The 18,720-nt window shown below is 43.4% G+C and overlaps 1 protein-coding gene across 1 annotated transcript in view; it reads right to left on the bottom strand.

The window, feature by feature from the left end:
- Window positions 1–18,720, bottom strand: part of ANKH (ANKH inorganic pyrophosphate transport regulator) — a 165,136-nt gene that overhangs the window by 53,192 nt on the left and 93,224 nt on the right. The window contains exons 2-4 of the mRNA XM_047767888.1: window positions 17,265–17,481; window positions 4,509–4,627; window positions 331–414 (exon numbers count right to left, since the gene is read on the bottom strand). Of these exons, the coding sequence (XP_047623844.1) occupies window positions 331–414; window positions 4,509–4,627; window positions 17,265–17,481 (420 nt within the window). The remainder of the gene's footprint in view (window positions 1–330; window positions 415–4,508; window positions 4,628–17,264; window positions 17,482–18,720) is intronic.

Here is an 18,720-nt window from a genome sequence, read left to right as displayed (position 1 = left end):
TCCACCCAGCCAAGTGCCCATTGACCTGTGACCACCTATCAACTGTGGCTTTAGACTCATTTCACATGCAAGCTCCCTAACAATAAGGTCAAAACCCCTGATAATAAACTTAAATTCCTACAAACCTCTTTTGTGCAAGATCCTATGTACTTGCATCATGGAAGGTTTCATTTTCTCATTCACTGAACAAGCATTATCAAGGTCCACATTGGATTTGAGTTATGTAGGGATGCCCTGCAGAGTGGCTGATGTAAAGGAGGCATCGGTGGTTCTGTCCAGCAACAGAAAGGGGCTCTGAGCAGCCCTGATGGACACACAGACCATATTTACCTGAGCTATGACGTCTGAGATTGAGGCACATCCCACCAGGAAACTGTATTTGTGTTTTAAGAGAATGCCAGCATGGGTCCAGGCCTGCCAGAAAGGAAAGAATCGGGCATTAGATACACTTGCAAGATTAGGTTATTTCTGGTTGTTATGAGTTCCTGGGTGTTCCTGAAATAGACTTTGTACCCATCCATCCCCCAAACCTTGGTAGCACAAGTTTGACAAATCTTCATTAAAATGGCCATAACTTAGCATGGTGGCCACAGAAGAATTTTCAGTAGAACCAGTGCCTTCCAAGTATTTACTGGTACCCAGTTACATGTGGACTAGTGTGCCTGGCAGCAAAGTTGGATAAATTCCAGGGACGGAGAAGGCGACCCCTCTCTCCACGGGCAGTGGGGATCACAACGCAGCTACGTTCTCCGTAAAGGAAGCACATTCCAGTGAGGGCTCTGAATTGGTTCTGAGTTACTACAGTCATTACAGGCTCTCATGGACTGATTAGCATTCTACTATTCCCTTCTCTGCAAGTTTGGGCAGCATCTGGTCTGACACTTGGTGCCTTTGAGGGCAATTAAGAAGAAGGTCCAACAAGAGTTGCAGACATTGACAAGCCCATGGGATGGTGGGTTTGGAGAGGGTCTGAAGTTCCAAGCAAGATCTCTTTAAGGATCATCCTTCTAACCTGTGAAAGCCGACCTGGACTGACATAGAAATAACATTTCATGTGAGCCCAACACAATCAGATAAGAATGGCATATTCCCTCAGTCTGTGTCAAGACTTTAGATAGCAGCTTGTAAATCTACTTCCTCAACTCAGGTCCCAAGGTGCCAAATGTGAAAAGAAATACAAAGCATAGATAACATTTGCAGCTTGTGGGCTATCTTTGTTGACTGAAAGCCATGTGGCTGATAAGCTTTGTGGTTTTCAAGTATTCTCTCTCCAACTAATACACCAGGGCCATGCTACAGGATGTGTGTGTGTATGTGTGTGTGTGTGTGTGTGTGTGTGTGTAGATAATGTATACTATTTTGGTTTTTATTAGCAGTCCCTTACTACTAGGTCATTGGGGGAGTTGATAGATGAAACACAGAAGCAAAGAGTGCCTATCACAACATTTTGGTGTTAGACTGCATTTGGGAAACTCTTGGGGCAAATAAATACAGAAGAGAAGTGGAACACAGGGCACTAAAGAGTCTGTGAGATCCTTAAACTCACGTATACCTGTAATTCTTCTGTGTGTTTACAAAGTCCCAGTACAGCTGGGGGGGGGGGGGGAAACAGGTATTAGAGCAGAACCATGGACTCTGGGCTTTTACTCTCCTAGGATATGGAAAAGGTCACTCCATTCAGTTCTCTCACTGCTTTGAAAGCCCTGTGATGCCACCTCAGTCCAGTCTGGGCACTGTGGGGAATCTGGTTCTACATACTCCAACCCCTTGGCCTTTTCTTTTGGGGGCGAGGGTGGGTCTGGGAGGGGGTAGGGGGTCTGCGTCGGTGACCAGAGTAAACACACCTGGTGAGAAGTAAGAAAAAAGAAAATCCAGGGACAAGTGTTTCAATGGCCAAATTCCCCACCTAAAGTGATGTTACGACAATGGAAAATCAGAACCTTTAGTCAAAACTAAGAGTATAATATTTAAGGCTCCCATGTACACAGGTAGAAAGCTGTCAGATTCAATGAGGCTATGCTCATGACCAAACTAAGACTTCTCCTAAGTTGTTTTTGTTTTGTTTTGTTCAGGGCTGCACTTGTGGCATATGGAAGTTCCTAGGCTAGGGGTCTAATCGGAGCTACAGCTGTAGGCCTACGCCATGGCCACAGCAACTCGGGATCTGAGCAGCGTCTGTGACCTACACCACAGGTCATGGCAACGCCCACATCCTCATGGATCCTAGTCAGGTTCGTTAACCACTGAGCCACGAAGGGAGCTCCCAAACTAAGACTTCTGATGACATCTGAGAGGAGGGACCACATACATTTTTACCTAGCTGCATTTCTCCCAGGATCTGGGGCTGTTGCCTTACCTTAGTATGGATATCCATTCACCTTACAGTCTAACGTATATATAACTTGAGGAAAGGGGTGGTAAAAAGAAATCCTATACACATCGTCTCCTTCCAAGGTAATTTTTTTTTTTTTGTCTTTTTGCTATTTCTTGGGCCGCTCCCGCGGCATATGGAGGTTCCCAGGCTAGGGGTCAAATCGGAGCTGTAGCTGCCGGCCTACACCAGAGCCGCAGCAACGTGGGATCCGAGCCGTCTGCAACCTACACCACAGCTCACGGCAACGCCGGATCCTTAACCCACTGAGCAAGGGCAGGGATCGAACCCAAAACCTCATGGTTCCTAGTCGGATTCGTTAACCACTGCGCCACGACGGGAACTCCCCAAGGTAATTTAAAATGGAGCCCAAAGACAGGATTTATTTTCTAGCGTTAGACACTGTTGGAAATATATGTATATGTATGTGTATATATATATACATACAAACACATATATATATATAATTTTTTTGCTAAGTCTGTTTTGTATCTGCAACACAGATGAATAGGAAAAAAGCATCCTTTGAGAACTCTTCAGTATCATGACAAAGAATTTAATCTATGGAAGCGAGTGACCCTTAGCTAATCCAGCAAAGCTGCTTATTAAAGTAATAAAATCCTATCAGTATATTGAAGAGAGTCTTACTCTAAAAAAGCTCTGGGCGCTTATACCACACGAGTGGTAAATTTATCAAAAAGCTGTCCTGATCCTTTGATCCTGAATATATCAGAAAGGAATTTATATTTGGATCAAATTTTCCAACGAGCTCTCTTGCCTCCAGTCAGAACGTGTGGCAAATACAGATAATGCTCATAAAATAAACTGACCAGATAGACTGGTTAAAAGCCAGTGGTCAATTGGAACTCTTGTACCCTGCTGGTGGGGATGTAAAATGGTGCACTGCTGTGGTTCAGAATGATGGGTCCTCAGAAAAATAAAAATAGAATTACTGTATGATCCAATAATACCTCTTCTGGGTATACACTCAAAAGGACTAAACCAAGGACCCCAAGAGATATTTGCCCATCCATGTTCATAGAGGCGTTATTCATAATTGTCAAAAGGTGGTAGTAACCCAAATGCCCAGTGATGGATAAATGGATAAGCAAAATGTAGTCTATATATACAAGGAATATTATTCAGCCTTAAAAAGGAAGGATATGCTGACACAGGCTACATACAACACAGACCTTGAGGACGGTATGTTAAATGACACAAAAAGACAAATACTGTGTGATTCTGCTCATGAGGTGCTGAGAGCAGTCAAGCTCATACAGACAGAAGGGGAGTGGTGGGTGCCAGGGGCTGGGGAGGGTGTGGGGGATGGTGTCCAAGGGGGAAGAGTCTCAGCTGGGCAGATGGGGAGAGCTGAGGGTGGGGGTGGGGTGATGGGAGCCTGAGGATGTGAATGCGCCTAAAGCCACTGAAGTGAGCACTTGAAAACAGTTAAGATGGTGAGTTTATGTTTTGTGTGCATCATCACAATTAGAATCACTCGGAGGCAGTGAAGACAGCTTCAAGTGTGCTGCCCATTTTGGGGGAATCAGTGGGGTCATTTCCACTTCCAAGGTGCCAGGGCTGGGGAGGGGAGGATGGAGAGTCAGTGGTTAATGGGAATAAAGTCAGTATCCCAAGATGAAAAGAGTTCTGAAGATTCACAACAGTGTGAATGTACTACACACCCCTAAACTACATACATAGCAATGGTTAACATGATATCACTCATATGTGTAACCTAAACTACAGCACGAGTGAACCTAAATACAAAACAGAAACAGACTCACAGACATAACAGACTTCTGGTTGCCAGGGGTGGGGGGAGGAGGGAGTGGGATGGATGGGCAGTTGGTGCTAACAGATGCAAACTATTCCATTTAGAATAGATAAGTAATGAGATCCTACTGTACAGCCCAGGGAACTCTTTCCAGTCTCTTGGGATAGAAGAGGATGGAAGAGAATATGAGAAAGGGAAGGTACAGGGTCACTTTGCTGTACAGCAGAAGTTGGCACAACATTGTAAATCAACCATACTTTAATAAAAAGTCAAATGAAAATGGTTAACATAGTACATTTTAGGTTATATATTTTTTACCTTTTTTTTTTTTTTTTAAATTTGCTAGCGCTCTCTACTCACCATGGCATCCATAAACGGGAAGGCAGCAAGATACAGGAAGGCCCTTCTCGTTTTATTCCCCACTGACTCATCCACATGGTGCAACTTATTGATGATGTAGTAGCCTAGGTCACTATATGCTGCAAAAGGTAAAACAATAGGCACAGTCATATTTAGAAAAAGTTATCCCAATAAGCTTTTTATCTCAGAAGTTTAAAAATAATTCAAAATACAATATCTGGGTGTTGGTAGAAAAAAAAATAGAAAAATCGGATGAGGAAAAAGGAGATGGTCTACAGTCTCATTCACCCTCTATCCAGAAGGGGTCACAGTCGACACTCTGGATTCTAATCACCCTTTTGTTTCAGGTGTGTGTGTGGTGGGGTATGTTTGGGTGTTTTAACATAAAAATGGCATCATACAAAATGTGGTCTATACATACAAGGAATATTATTCAGCATACATATACATACTCTTTTGTAAACTATGAACATCTATCCATAATAGCCTTCTACATTTGAATAGTTGCAATGAATTCCTTTTTGTTCGTTTACTTAGGATCACTTACTCAATCTCCTATTATTATACATGTGGGTTTTTTCTATTATTTTTATAATGTAAAATACAAGGATGAATAGCTTGGAAGTTAAATGTTTCTTCATATTCTTCTTAATTGTTTGCTAAGAGAAAATTCCTAAACCTAAATATTTCTTTTCCTTCTTTCTTCCTTCCTTCCCTCCTTGCCCTTCTCCCTTCCCTCCCTTCTTTCTCTTTCTTTCTTTCCTTTTCTTTCTCTTTCCTTGCTTCCCTCCCTCCCCCCCTTCCTTCCTTCTTTCCTTCTTTCTTCCCCTTCTTTATTAACTATATTTGACCATCAGTGCTATGTTAGTTCCAAGTGTACAACATAGCGATTCAACATAACATGCCTTTTTAATAACAATTTTAAAGCTAGTTTTTAACCTCTTGTCATTCCTTTAGTTTAGTTTTACTGGGGAGGAGGGTGGTAACTGCGGGTATAGTCCTGCCCAGTGAAAAGTACTCTAGGTGCTTTCTGAGTCTCCCCAACAGGAGGACTTGAGACCAGTGTGTGACTGAGACACAATGGGTCTTAACCAGTCCAGGTTGAATGAAAGTGTAGGTGCCAAAGAGACAGAAAGGACGAAAGAGAAAGGTCCTCCCAAAGTATTAGCTAGATGCTTTGAGAGAGATTATTTGTAAAAATTAAAATATTAAGCTATTTTCTACCTCATTGATACATGTTTGAACTACATAGGAAAACAATAATCTTTGTGTTTTTCCTAGTGCTTAACACAGGATCTAATTGTAGTGTTTGTGCAGTGTTCACTCACTTATAAATATGAATATTTATGTACTGACAACAGCATAAACTGCTTGAAATCAGATAGGAGACAGAAGGGAGTGAGAGTCTCCTTTCATATGAAATAATATGAATCCCTCCCCCCATTTCAAAGTTTGGGGGTGACATCACTATACACTCTTCCATCCTTTTTCGAGAATTAGTCTGGAATTGTGGGGATGCTGAATTAAGTGTGGTTTTCTGGATGGTATCAAAGATATTTAAATGTACAAATAGGAACCCCAGCAGAGGGAGAGGGACAAGTCAGTGACTTCAAGGGGCAGGGGCTGGAGTGGCTAAGACATCCAGAGAACGAGGCTGGTGAGGAGGCAGATGCAGAAGAGAGAGTTCAAGTTCTGCCAGGGGGTGGGGGGCAGAGGTGGAAACCAGAGGGTGAGCTGCCAGGTGAGCCCAGTTGTCAGGTGTGGAGTGTAGTGGGTCCAGAAGAGCCACTGACGGAACACAAAGCCAGGATGAATGTGTGACTGTATCCTACACACAGCTGGCGTTGGTGCTGAAACTTGGAAACTGTGGCTGCTGTCAACCTGCACATTTGTGGTCCTGACCCTGCTCGCTCCTTGCCCCTCCCGCAGAGGCCGCTGGCAATGGTAAAGGCTGCCACACTTTGCAAGCAGAGCAATGTCATGCCAAGTGCACGAGCCTGGCTATGAATAGCTCATCAGCTAAAATTCCCTGGTAAAGGTTAGAGCCCAAAAAATGCCAGCTGGCAAGTCCAAAATACAACCCAGGCTTTCTCTGTCACTTCTCACACCTGGAGAAGAGTTCCTTCCTTCCTTCTTTCTTTCTGCTTTTTAGGGCTGCACCTGCGGCATACAGAAGTTCCCAGGCTAGGGGTCTAATTGGAGCTGCAGCTGCCGGCCTACGTCACAGCCAGAGCAACGTGGGTTCCGAGCCACGTCTTCCAACTACACCACAGCTGGAGGCAACACTGGATCCTTAACCCACTAAGCAAGGCCAGGGGTCGAACCGGCAACCTCATTGCTACTAGTCGGATTTGTTTCCACTGTGCCGAAGTGGGAACTCCCCTGGAGAGGAGTTTCTGTAAAGAACAGAGACAAACCACCAAACGGTACAAAATTAGGCTAACTCAGTTTTCTCCTATTGTTTCTTCAATACTTCAGGGGAAACAAAAAGCAGGTTACTTTTGTCTCTTAATCTGGAAACACATTAGTTCGTTCAAAGATATATTTTAGTGTCACAGGACACTCCTCAAATCCTCTAGAGCTTTCATCTAAACACAAAGCTTATTTACCTAAATTTAGCTTCAATTCAAGATGGTGGGAGGCTTGACAAGGAGGAAATATTACGACAAAAATTCTAGTGTGCTTTAAAAAACAAAAGTTTCTCGTGCCATTGAAGAATCTTTACTTCTTCCTCATCTTGATCTCACAGCTTTACTATTATGAAAAGTTTCAGGTTTCCTACTCCTTTTTTAATATATATAAAGCTATATGATCCCAAATGATGCTACTTCTTGGCTCCTATCTCAAGACTCTGTCCATTCCGCTTGATTGCATGGTCAAAGCCAGGACCTCAAAACTGGTGGAAGGCTGAGCTCCAGGGGGCGATGTATAGTTTAACCCGGGCTCCTTCACAATCCATGTGTTGTGTCCTGGCCCACAGAACCTCAGAACGTGGCCTGATTTGGCAACAGGGTCACTGCAGGTATAATTAGTTCAGATGGGGTCACGCTGGAGTAGAGCAGGCTCTCGGCCTGACATGACTGGTGTCCTTTTTTAGAACATTTGGACACAGATACAGAGGCACGTGAGAAGACCATGAGAACATGGAGGCAGAGATGGGGAGATGCTTCGCCAAGCCAAGAAGCATCATACATGGCAAACTACGGAGAGCTGGAGAGAAGCCTGGAACATTCTCCCTCATGGCTTCACATGGAACCCAGCCTGCCACCACCTCCAGCCTCCAGCCTCTGAGATGACACATCTGTGTTCAAGTGCCCCTGTCTGTGGTGCTTTTCAGGACAGCCCTAGATAACACATAAAGGCAGCTTCTGAGAAAAGGAGAGAATCCTTTTTCTGTGAGATTCTGGGGTGGAAGCAAAAAAAGAAGGGGCATGTGAGTTGGAGTAGCTGTGGACAGGCCGTGCATTGTGCTGGTACAGCCTGAGTGTACAGGGATCAGTACAAATAAGTTCTTCTAACTTCTCTGACTATCCCTACATATGCCAACTTACTAATATATTTTAACTAAAACACCAGCAACAGTGCCTGTAGGCAGGGCAATGAAGAGCAAACATCTGAAGTTGAGCAGGGGCTGAAGGAAGGCTGAGTGCTGAGCTACCAGGATGTGCCTCCCCACCCCCAACTCAGCCCCCTGCTTTGTTCTGCCTGCAGCTCCCGGGTCTCCAGGTTCCAGGGTACCTGGTGGCCAACGGGCCCAAGGATGCTTTTTCCCCCTCTTTTCACGGCCGCACCTGTGACAGATGGAAGTTCCCAGGCTAGGAGCTGAATTGGAGCTGCAGCTACCAGCCTATGCCACAGACAGAGTAACGCCAGATCCTTGACCCAACAGCGAGGACAGGGATCAAACCCGAATCCTCACAGACAGTGTCAAGTTCTTAACCCACTGAGCCACAGCAGGAACTCCCCAACGATGCTTTTGCCTCTTTGTACTTCTTGTTTTCTTTTAGCTACTAGAGGAAAACTTTGGAGGCCCAGGAAAGAAGCTTTTTCTTCCCTTTTTTCTTCCTTTCACGCCTCCCCTATGCAGCAGGAGAGCCTGATTATAACTACAATGGCTGTTTCCACCCTGTGAGCTGGGAAAGTAAAATCCCAGCAGCTGTTTTTCACTCAATACCTCCTCCCCTCCCCCGTCCCCAAGCTGTTTCTGGCGAGAGCTATAGGCTGGGGGTAATTTGTTTAAAGTGCTTTGCATGGAGTCCATAATTACCAGGCTCGCGGCCTTAACAATGTTTAGTAACCTTCATCTTCTATAAACTGCCTTTACCAAGACTGTTCTGAAAGAGCTTATATTCCTTATGAAAAGGAGAACAGAAAAGAGAAAAATTAAGCAAGGTTTCTGAACCCACTGTAAATGGATTTCATGGCATGGCTGCAGCAGGACGTGGACGTGACCCATGTGCAGGTGGACAGCTGTGAGCTGCCCAGACAAGAAACAGGAAGGGCCATTCAAGTTCCTAGCTCCTCTGACCTCAGCCCACCAGAGGGATGGACTCTTTCCAGAATCAGGGGTTCTCAAAATTTGTTCAACCAGAAATTGCCAGCACCTCTTGTAAAATGCCACAAAATATTAATATCAATCAAAAAAGTTTCATTGTCTATAATTTTCCTATGGGCCTTGAAGGAAAAGACCTCCTCTCACTTTAGTAAAAGAATAATATGTGTATTTCCAAGAGGCCCATTCGAGAACCCCTTGTTCTAATTCAAATTCCTTAGTTCCCATGCTTAAAAGGCACCCAAGTTCTATTGACTGATCCACATGTTCTGTTCACTAGGCTTTTCACAGGGCAGGTAGCTTCACCCCTGTGTTTCCAATGGCTCGTTTCCAAAGCGTGTGTGTTTGTATGGTGATTGGGCCATGTTTAAATCACTTCAGCAAATACGGCTGAAGGACGTGTATGTACGTGGTACTGTGCCAACGAACCCAGCTGTGGAGAGGCGAGTCACCTGCATGAGGGCTGAGATACATATAGTATATATGAGCCACTCGTTTCATTTATCATTTGCACCCATGCAATATTTATCTGGAAGATAGGAAGATGGGAAGGGCAAACATTGCCCAAGCCTTGGAGAGATGTCATAAGCCCAATGCATGAAGTAAGGAAAGTAAATGTGAAGTTTTAACACAAGAACTTAAATTCTATCTCATTGGTATCAAGCCTTGATAAGAGTGGGCTTTGTAATGATTTATTTTATAATTTTAGCTTCTCTCTAGAGAGCATGCCTTATGTCTGAAACCCCAGGATTCTAGCCCACTGTTTGCCACGTAGTAAGTGTTCAGACTATATCGATGGAATAAATGCATGAATCCATAATCCCCCACAGAGATGACTGGGGTGGACTGATGGCCAAAGTGTCTGCCATTCTTCTCTCCTTATATCCCTACCTTGCGATGTGATTTTATGGTTCCTCTTCTAAGAAGTTGGGGTCTATTTCCCTACCCCTCCAGGCTGAGCTGACCTATGATTTGTCCTGGTCAGTGCAGTGGCAGTGATGGGGAGCCGATTCTGACTCTTGTCCCAAGAGACCTCAGGTGCCTCGCTCTCTCACTTGAAGTACTGCCACAGCTGCTTTTTTTTTTTTTTTTCTTTTTTGTCACCCCTCGGCAAATGCAGTTCCTGGGCCAGGAATCAGACCCAAGCCGCAGTTGTGACCTAAGCTGCAGCTGGAGCAACGCTGGATCCTTAACCCACTAGTTAAGGGGTTGGGGACTGAACCTGTGTCCCAGTGCTCCCAAGATGCCGCCGATCCCATTGCACCACAGTGGGAACTCCTGCCACAGCTGTTTAAACAAGGTCGGGCTGGTGGAAGACGAGAGGTAATGTGAAAGAGAGCTCAGCTATTTCAGCACAGACCATCTAGATAAGCCCACCATCAACTGAAGGTCCTCCAGTGAGCCCACCAAAGTCAGCGGAGCCTCCTCCTGACTCTCAGCCGACCACAGGGGGCTAAGCACAGCCAGGTCCAAAAGAACCGCCCCACCAACCCACAGCCTGGTGATCAAGCAGAGGTGCTTGTGTTACGAGTCACTAAGTATTGGGGTGGTTTGTTGCCAATACATTGTGAGACCATGCAGAAACTGCCTGTCCATTCCTAGCACCTTTGTTGGATTAAATTATATAATATTGTACCAATTTACCCCTTACAGGACTGGTTTATAGTCCACGAATAAGAGAAAACTTGGCCAATGAGGGGAGACCAACAAACAGAACCACTCTAGAAACTACTTCAGTTGCTCACTGTGGGAGCACAGAAACCTGCGAGTTGTGTTCCTCTGAATTCCACGGACTGCCCAGGCCCCCTCGGAACATGAAAGAGGCCTTACAGATCACTGCAGAGAATAAATGTGTAAAGAAATAAAAAAATTCCCAGCAGTGGTCTCTACATCAATGGGAATTAGGAGTTCAGGCAATACTAACTTCCGTGCATGTGAAATTAACATTGACCCCAATGAAACCAAATATAAGGCCCACAAATTTTCTTCTCTTTTACAGATAAAGAGGGAGAGAAATAGGATAATAGCTGACCTGACCCCTGGCCTAAATTAAGGTCTCGTGTGGCAAACCCCATGCCCTGAGGTTTACAAAATGAACCTTTCCACAGAAAAGAAAATCATGGACTTGGAGAATAGACTTGTGCTTGCCAAGGGGGAAGGAGTGGGATGGATGGGGTGCTTGGGGTTAACAGATGCAGACTACTGCCTTTGGAATGGATAAGCAATGAGATCCTGCTGTGTAGCACTGGGAACTATGTCTGGTCACTTATGATGGAACATGATAATGTGAGAAAAAAGAATCTATACATGTATGTGTAACTAGGCCACCATGCTGTAGAGCAGAAAATCGACAGAGCACTGTAAACCAGCTATAACAGAAAAAAATAAAAATCATAAAAAAAATGGGGTCTCAGCTCCCATTGTGCTCAGTGGGTGAAGGACCTGATGCTATCTCTGTGAGGATGCGGGTTCAATCCCTGGCCTCACTCAGTGGGTTAAGGATCAGAATTGCTGCAAGCTGTGGTGTGGGTCACAGATGTGGCTTGGATCCAGTGTTGCTAAGTCTGTGGTGTAGGCCTCAAACTCCTAGCTTAGGAACTAACACATGCTGCATGTGTTGCCCCAAAAAGAAAAAGAAAAAGAAAAAAATGTAGTCTCAGAGATGAGTCCATGATAAGAGCAGTGGGTACAATTTAGCTTAAAAAGGGACACTTAATGGCAGATGGCCAACAAAGGCCAAGAACACAAAGCTAGCCACACTCCAAGTCTTCTGCAATTAGGGTATCCTGAGCCAGGCTACACGTACACATAGAATGGACCTCAACTTTTTGGCCAGCGGATCTTCTAGATTTCAAGTCTGTCAGTTCTACACAATTCCAAGTGGTTACTCAGTTGGCTAAACTGCATAAGGTTTTTGGGTTGGGGTACATTTTCTTGAGCCATCTTCTGCTCACAATCTCCACCACACTTTCCTGAGGAAGCGCCTGTGTGGTCAGTGGGATCCACTCCAGCCATGTCTGGGAAAATCCACAACAACCATGTGCCTATCTCTCAAGGATGGGAGAATGCTTGGCTTATCAATTAGGTCCAAAAAGAAAAAAAAAAAAGAGAGAGAGAGGAAAATGAATATGAAACACAAAGAACATTGTTTACAGCAAATGCATTAAAAAGGACCTAGTGAAAGTCCTGTCCTTTATTGGGGCAACCACAATAAGTGATGACACTACAAAGGAGGTTTTGGTCCACTCTGACCTGAGTCTGCCTCTAACATCTTACTGTGACCTGTCAAAGGCTGCCCAGATGTGACACCAGGTTAGTGAAGATAAAGAACTAATGTGACACTGAGTTTTCCAAAGCTGGAGACATTCACATTTAAAATCCTTCTAAAGTGAAGAATATCTTTCAGCAACTGGTAGATTATCAGTAGATACTGAAAAGTTTGAAATGTTGACATACATCCAGATTGGAAAATAAATCAAAGCTAGACATGATCATGCTGGGAATCGGGATTTCTTCAATGACTGGAGGCACCATGGAATACACAACATTTGAAAAAAAAAAAATCTTAGTACCTAGCCAGGGCACTAGTGCATAAGGAGATTATGCAGAATGACAGAATACGTTCAGCTTTTCTAAATATAAAAAATTTATTTAGAGACCATGCGATTATAAAGCAGTAAAGAAGCAGAGCATACAGATCTTTCTTGTTGTTAAAGCTGTGTTAAACATATGAAGACTAGTATAAATCTGCTTTATTCAATATAGCTGACCTTGAGACATCACAAAAAAATGCCCACTGGTGGCAAAGGCTATCCAAGGGACCCAGGTAGAGACGTAGAGCTCAAAGCATAATGTCTTTCCTGCTGGTTCTCCTTCTACTTTGTCCTTCCCTGCTCTCCCCACCTTCCCCCTTTTGCTGTCTGTGTTGTTTAATGGGCTCTACTATGGTCTCGGGCTCCAAACCCCCTTTACCTGGTTACGTGCCCCGACCCTAGCATTGGGCATCCACCCCCATACCTGTGACATTCAACACTGAACTCATTTGCTTTATTCTCCCCTGATTTGTAAATATGTGTTTGCTGTGTGCACCCCACAGCTTTTCCTCCCCAACAGCTCCGTGTCTTACTTTCTTACTGTCCCTGTGCGTCTTCAAGTCCAAGAGTGGTTTTCAGCTCCCCCCACTTTGATTCTGGTTTACTTCCACCATCTCTCAATAGTGTCCGCAGGCTGAAAATAGCTTTTCTTTTGGTGTTGAATGTGCATGCTTTCCTATCAACTACATCCCCTTGAGGAAAAGGGCATTATCTGGCCACCAAATCTTTTATACAGATCTCACCTCTGTACGCAACTTTTGATCAATAGGACCTGAATGGCATGTATATACTATTTATTCAACAAGTTCTTTTTTTTTTTTTTTGATAGATGGGGATTGGATTGTTTTAAAAGCGAGTTAAACAGGGGCAATTCTTACTCTTTAGTCAAAGCCCCTGAAATTCGAAGCAAGAACATCAGCTCTACTAATACTAGTGGTGTGTCTCCTTAGAGGTAACATTCATATTAATAACATCATAAGGGAAAATGGATGAATTTTATTAATGTTGGACCATTTCTTAAAAAAAGAAGAACATATTCATTAAATGTACAGAAGGCATCTTGCCGGGAAAAGTAACTAATATTGTAAAGAATAAAATGAATAAGCAGGTCAATTAGGAAAGAAAGAAAAAGCAAACCAAGGATTGGCCATTAAATGAAAACAAAATAAAACAAAACAAAAACACCCACAGAACACAGTGATGGTGTTAAAACCACAAGCCTGAGGTTTGATGGAATTAATAGAAACGTAATAGATAAGAAGGGTCACCATTTGGAATCTTATGGGGCTATAGCAAAATGTTAATGTAGAGCATGTGGTCAGATTCTCAATCCCATTTTGCACTGAAGATAAGGGAGAAATTAGAAAGAGTTGTGCTGCAATACAGCTCATGCTTTTAGAGCTAGTAAAGAGCTGACCTACCCCATGAGCTTTTCAGAACCAACCCCTAAGAGAAAGAACCTCCTCCTCCTTCATTCTCTCACATGTCCTAATATAAATATCATGGAGACGTTAGAAGGTCTTGATAAAAGTAAAAAATTCACAAAGGAGAGAGGGAAATAGCACCTAATGAGGAAAGTTTAAGGCAATTAGACTAGTTTTGCCCAAACAAAATAATATAGAGAAATTAGGTTTCAAGCCTAGATTAGCCTGGTTCCTAATTTCACTCTTGAGTTAAGCACGCTGAATTTGTAACATATGGCTTCTGGTACTTACTCTAAGCCCTACTCAGGAGCTGTTTTTGTAGGGAATATATACTCATTTCACTATGAGACCAAGCAAATATAATTAGGAAGACTGCCTCAGAGCAGACAATGGCTTCTCAGTTCATATATTCGGAATATTTACTCTTTTGGTTTATTTGCACCGTTCCCCTGTCACAAGCATAGTTAGTTATCTGAGAGCTGACCATTGAAGTCAAAATGTAAGTAAGCTGTTTTCAGCATTAAGACGTGAAAATGGACTTTAGTATGTAGTGTAGGTGACATATCATAAAGTAGAAACTGAATGGGGGGATATTTATTGGTGCTGGGAAAATAACGTTGGAAGATGTGGGGGATGCCAACAGAGCTACATCTCATCTGGAGCTTGTGGTCAAGGTCAGGAGAAACAAAGAATGGGCCAGATCTGAGTAAAGAAAAGCTTAACAAGATTAGCAGAAAAAGGAGGAGGAGGAAGGAAGGTGAGCAGAGATGCCTGAGGCAGCAGATAGCAGAGGCAAGAGAAGAATCAAAAAGTTAGGCAGAAAATTGAAATGAGGCCAACAAACTTGAGGAGGGAAAATCATTAAAATTTGAGTTTTAAATCTTTGAAAGGCATGAATACATGCTTTCTTAGTAACTGTAGAATGCATTTCTTTGGTAGAAGGGGAAAAAAGCTATAATTATAAAAATATCCACAGTGATAAAAGCAATTGTTAAATATATCTGGGGTATAGAACTGTTGTGGTTCAAATTTAAGATTTAATTAAAAAAAATTTTTTTTTCTTTTTTTTTGTCTTTTGTCTTTTTTGTTGTTGCTATTTCTTGGGCCGCTCCCGCGGCATATGGAGGTTCCCAGGCTAGGGGTTGAATCGGAGCTGTAGCCACTGGCCTACGCCAGAGCCACAGCAACGCGGGATCCGAGCCGCGTCTGCAACCTACACCACAGCTCATGGCAACACCGGATCGTTAACCCACTGAGCAAGGGCAGGGACCGAACCCGCAACCTCATGGTTCCTAGTTGGATTCGTTAACCACTGCGCCACGACGGGAACTCCTTTTTTTTCTTTTTACCACCACACCTGTGGCATATGGAAGTTCCCAGGCCAGGGGTTGAATCAGAGCTGTACCTGCAGCCTGTGGCACAGCTTGTGGCAATGCTGTATCCTTAACCCACTGAGTGAGGCCAGGGATTGGACCCACGTCCTCAAAGAGACATCGGGTCCTTAACCTGAGCTACAAAGGGAACTCCAAATTTAAGATCTTATGATTCCAATTCAAAATGGAAAAACTTGGATTTAACTTGGAAAATGACTTTTTTTTTTTAATGACCAAATGTTCCTCCCAACAGTGTCAATAACACTACGCTCAACTTTTCCTTAATTACTGACCATGAGTAATTAGCTGTTAGTCCCAAAGTCTCATTCAAGTATGACTAAAACAGGGAATGTTGGGTTTACTTGAAAGTAAGTAGCAAAAACTAATTTATCTTCCTTTTAAGGCAAAGATGTATTTAGACCTACTCATTTCACGTGTGGAATTTGCTCAAACACACATACCACCTTTGAAAATGGTCCAGATCAAATCTGGCTGCAGAAGTTTTCTTCAAAACTCAGTCGATAAGTTAGTGTTGAGTGAGTTGAGAGAAAGAAAGGCATCTCTTTTCCATCCCATGCTCTGAAGCTCTGGGCCCAAATAAAGCTCTGAGCCCAAATCCACACTTTGACTGGATATTTGGCCCATGAGGAGCAACCACTGGTTCACACCATTCTTAGCATGAAATTCTATGCTACATCAAAAGGAAAACCACAAAGACCTCAGTCCATTTACTTTTGGATCCGCAATTACATGAGTAAATATCAGTTGACACCTGAGTACACTGTGAATGCTTTAGGTTAATCTCTTGGCTCTCATTCACCGTGGACACTCATGGTTCTTATACAACCAATGACAACTTGAAAGCACACAATGGCTTTGTGAAATGTCGTTCACAGGCTTTATGTAACTGGGTTCAGTAGGTGTGCCATTCAATTTTTATGCCAAGTAAACTGAGCTGTTTTAAAGCCAAAGGGTTCTGAAATCAAGCTCTTGGGGTTTTCATCACCACCAAGAAGGCAGCAGAAGTAGAAATCCAGCTCTAAAGGATGGAGCCTTCTCCTGGTGAAACTGTAGGCCAGTTACTTCGTGACATAATTTTCTTGGTGTTTAACGGAAAGAATATTACGCCAAGAGTATTTAGTCTTGTCTAAAATAGAAGCATTAAGCCCTAAAATGAGTTCATTTTAATATGTAAAACAATCTGCCCTTAACTGCTGATAAGCCTTAATCCTAACAATCATTCTGTTTTTATTCTTAAAATTAAGTGAGGAGTTCCCGTTGTGGCTCAGGGGTAATGAACCCAACTAGTATCCATGAGGATGCGGGTTCAATCCCTGGCCTCGCTCAGTGGGTTAAGGATCTGGTGTTGCTGTGAGCTGTGGCGTAGGTGGCAGACATGGCCGTGGCTGATTTGACTTCCATATGCCATAGGTGCGGTCCTAAAAAGACAAAAAAAAAAAAAAGGTTAAGTGAGTCTATACAGTAAGGCCTGTCTCTCACCAAAGCACCTGACATTTTTTTGACCTTACCGAATGCCAGTCTTAGATCCCCTCACCTCTTCATGGAACTGATCCCTTTCTGACATGGGGTTTGGGAATCAGAGATATAAAACTTCAGCTTCCCAGAGAAAAGATGTTTTTTTTTCCTTGATCTAGGAGCATAAACTCCAATCCTTCTATCCCTTGAAATTTTCAGGAGACATATTTAATAATTATGGGAGAATTCACTGATGACAAAAAAAGGCATGTAAATACATCAAGAGGAAAAAAGGAATTACAGAAGCTAGATCCTCAGGGGAGGGGGCACAGCCTTACCTATTAGGGTGTGGAAGACAGCGGCAATGGCGCCGGCCACCACCATGCACAGGACAGCTTTGGTTCTGTCCCGCTTGCTGTTCACAAACACCAGGCCCACATTCTTGAAGTCACTCATGGGCCCCGTGAAGAACTTCATGAGGGAGTACGCCAGCCCGTAGCTGGCCAGCATCTCCACTGCATCTTCCTTGACAGCAGCAATGCCCCGGTTCAAGGCCTGTGGCGGGAAGAAACCCACAAATGGCATTAGAAAAGTCATCTCGTCTTCAGGGAGTCACACTTCTGCAATAAAACTCAGCAGATTGTGTTTCTATAGAAACGCTAAGCAGCTTATAAGGTAAATCGCACTATAATTTGATAAAGGTTATTAGTTTTCATTTTCATCCCTATTAACTTCAGTTTGAAATATCTGCTGGTGGGGGAGCTACCTGTCTGCTGGGATGAAAGTAATAGAAAAAAAAACCACCAACAACAAACAACCAGCGTTTTATGTGAATATCAGGAAAGGAAATAATTCTAAGAAGTTGGTTAAAAGCTTAACATGTTAAATTTTTTTTGTAGGTTGAATCTACATAATAGCAACAGGCATTCTGGAAATGGGTCAAATACTATATGCAGTGGGTAATGTTTTCTTTTTTCCTTTAAGGAAGGGGTGTGTGTGTATGTGAAATCTTGTGGATGTGTTATGTATGTATCCTTCATAGCCCACACCACAGCCACAGCAATGCCAGATCCCAGCTGTATCTGCTACCTACACCACAGCTCACAGCAACGCTGGATCCTTAACCCACTGAGCGAGGCCAGGGATTGAACCCACATCCTCAGGGACACTATGTCAGGTTTTTAACCCACTGAACCACAACGGGAACTCCAACTATTCTGTTTTAACCATCCTACATGAGGGACTCTCTGAAGTACCGGTGATCTTGTCAGGATGGCATTTCCAAACTAAATTTCCTGCCTACTAGAGAAATAAAACTAGACTAGAGATGGTGGAAACGGACGTCCAGGTGAGAAGAACTTTATTTTTAAAGGTTGCCAGGAGTTCCCCTGGCGGTGCAGTGGAAACGAATTTGACTAGGAACCACGAGGTGGTGGGTTTGATCCCTGGCCTTGCTCAGTGGGTTAAGGACCCGGAGTTGCCGTGAGCTGTGTGTAGGTCACAGACTTGGCTCTGATCCCACATTGCTGTGGCTGTGGCGCAGGCCAGCGGCTACAGCTCCGAATAGATCCCTAGCCTGGGAACCTCCATAGGCCTCAGATGCGGCTCTAAAAAGACAAAAAAATAAAAAAGTAAAAATAAATAAATAAATAAAAGGTTGCCAAAACATTGCCTCTGTCTTTAGGAAAAGGCAACTGACAGGCCAGGAGAGTCAGCTTTCTGTATAGTCATATACTTTTTTCTTTTTATTTTTAATTGAGGTATAGATTATTTATAATGTTGTGTTAGTTTCAG

This window comes from Phacochoerus africanus, chromosome 1, assembly GCF_016906955.1.
Source record: "Phacochoerus africanus isolate WHEZ1 chromosome 1, ROS_Pafr_v1, whole genome shotgun sequence".
Taxonomy (NCBI): Eukaryota; Metazoa; Chordata; class Mammalia; order Artiodactyla; family Suidae; genus Phacochoerus; species Phacochoerus africanus.
Note: the sequence above shows the minus strand (reverse complement) of the source record. Positions and strands in the feature narration are given on the sequence as shown.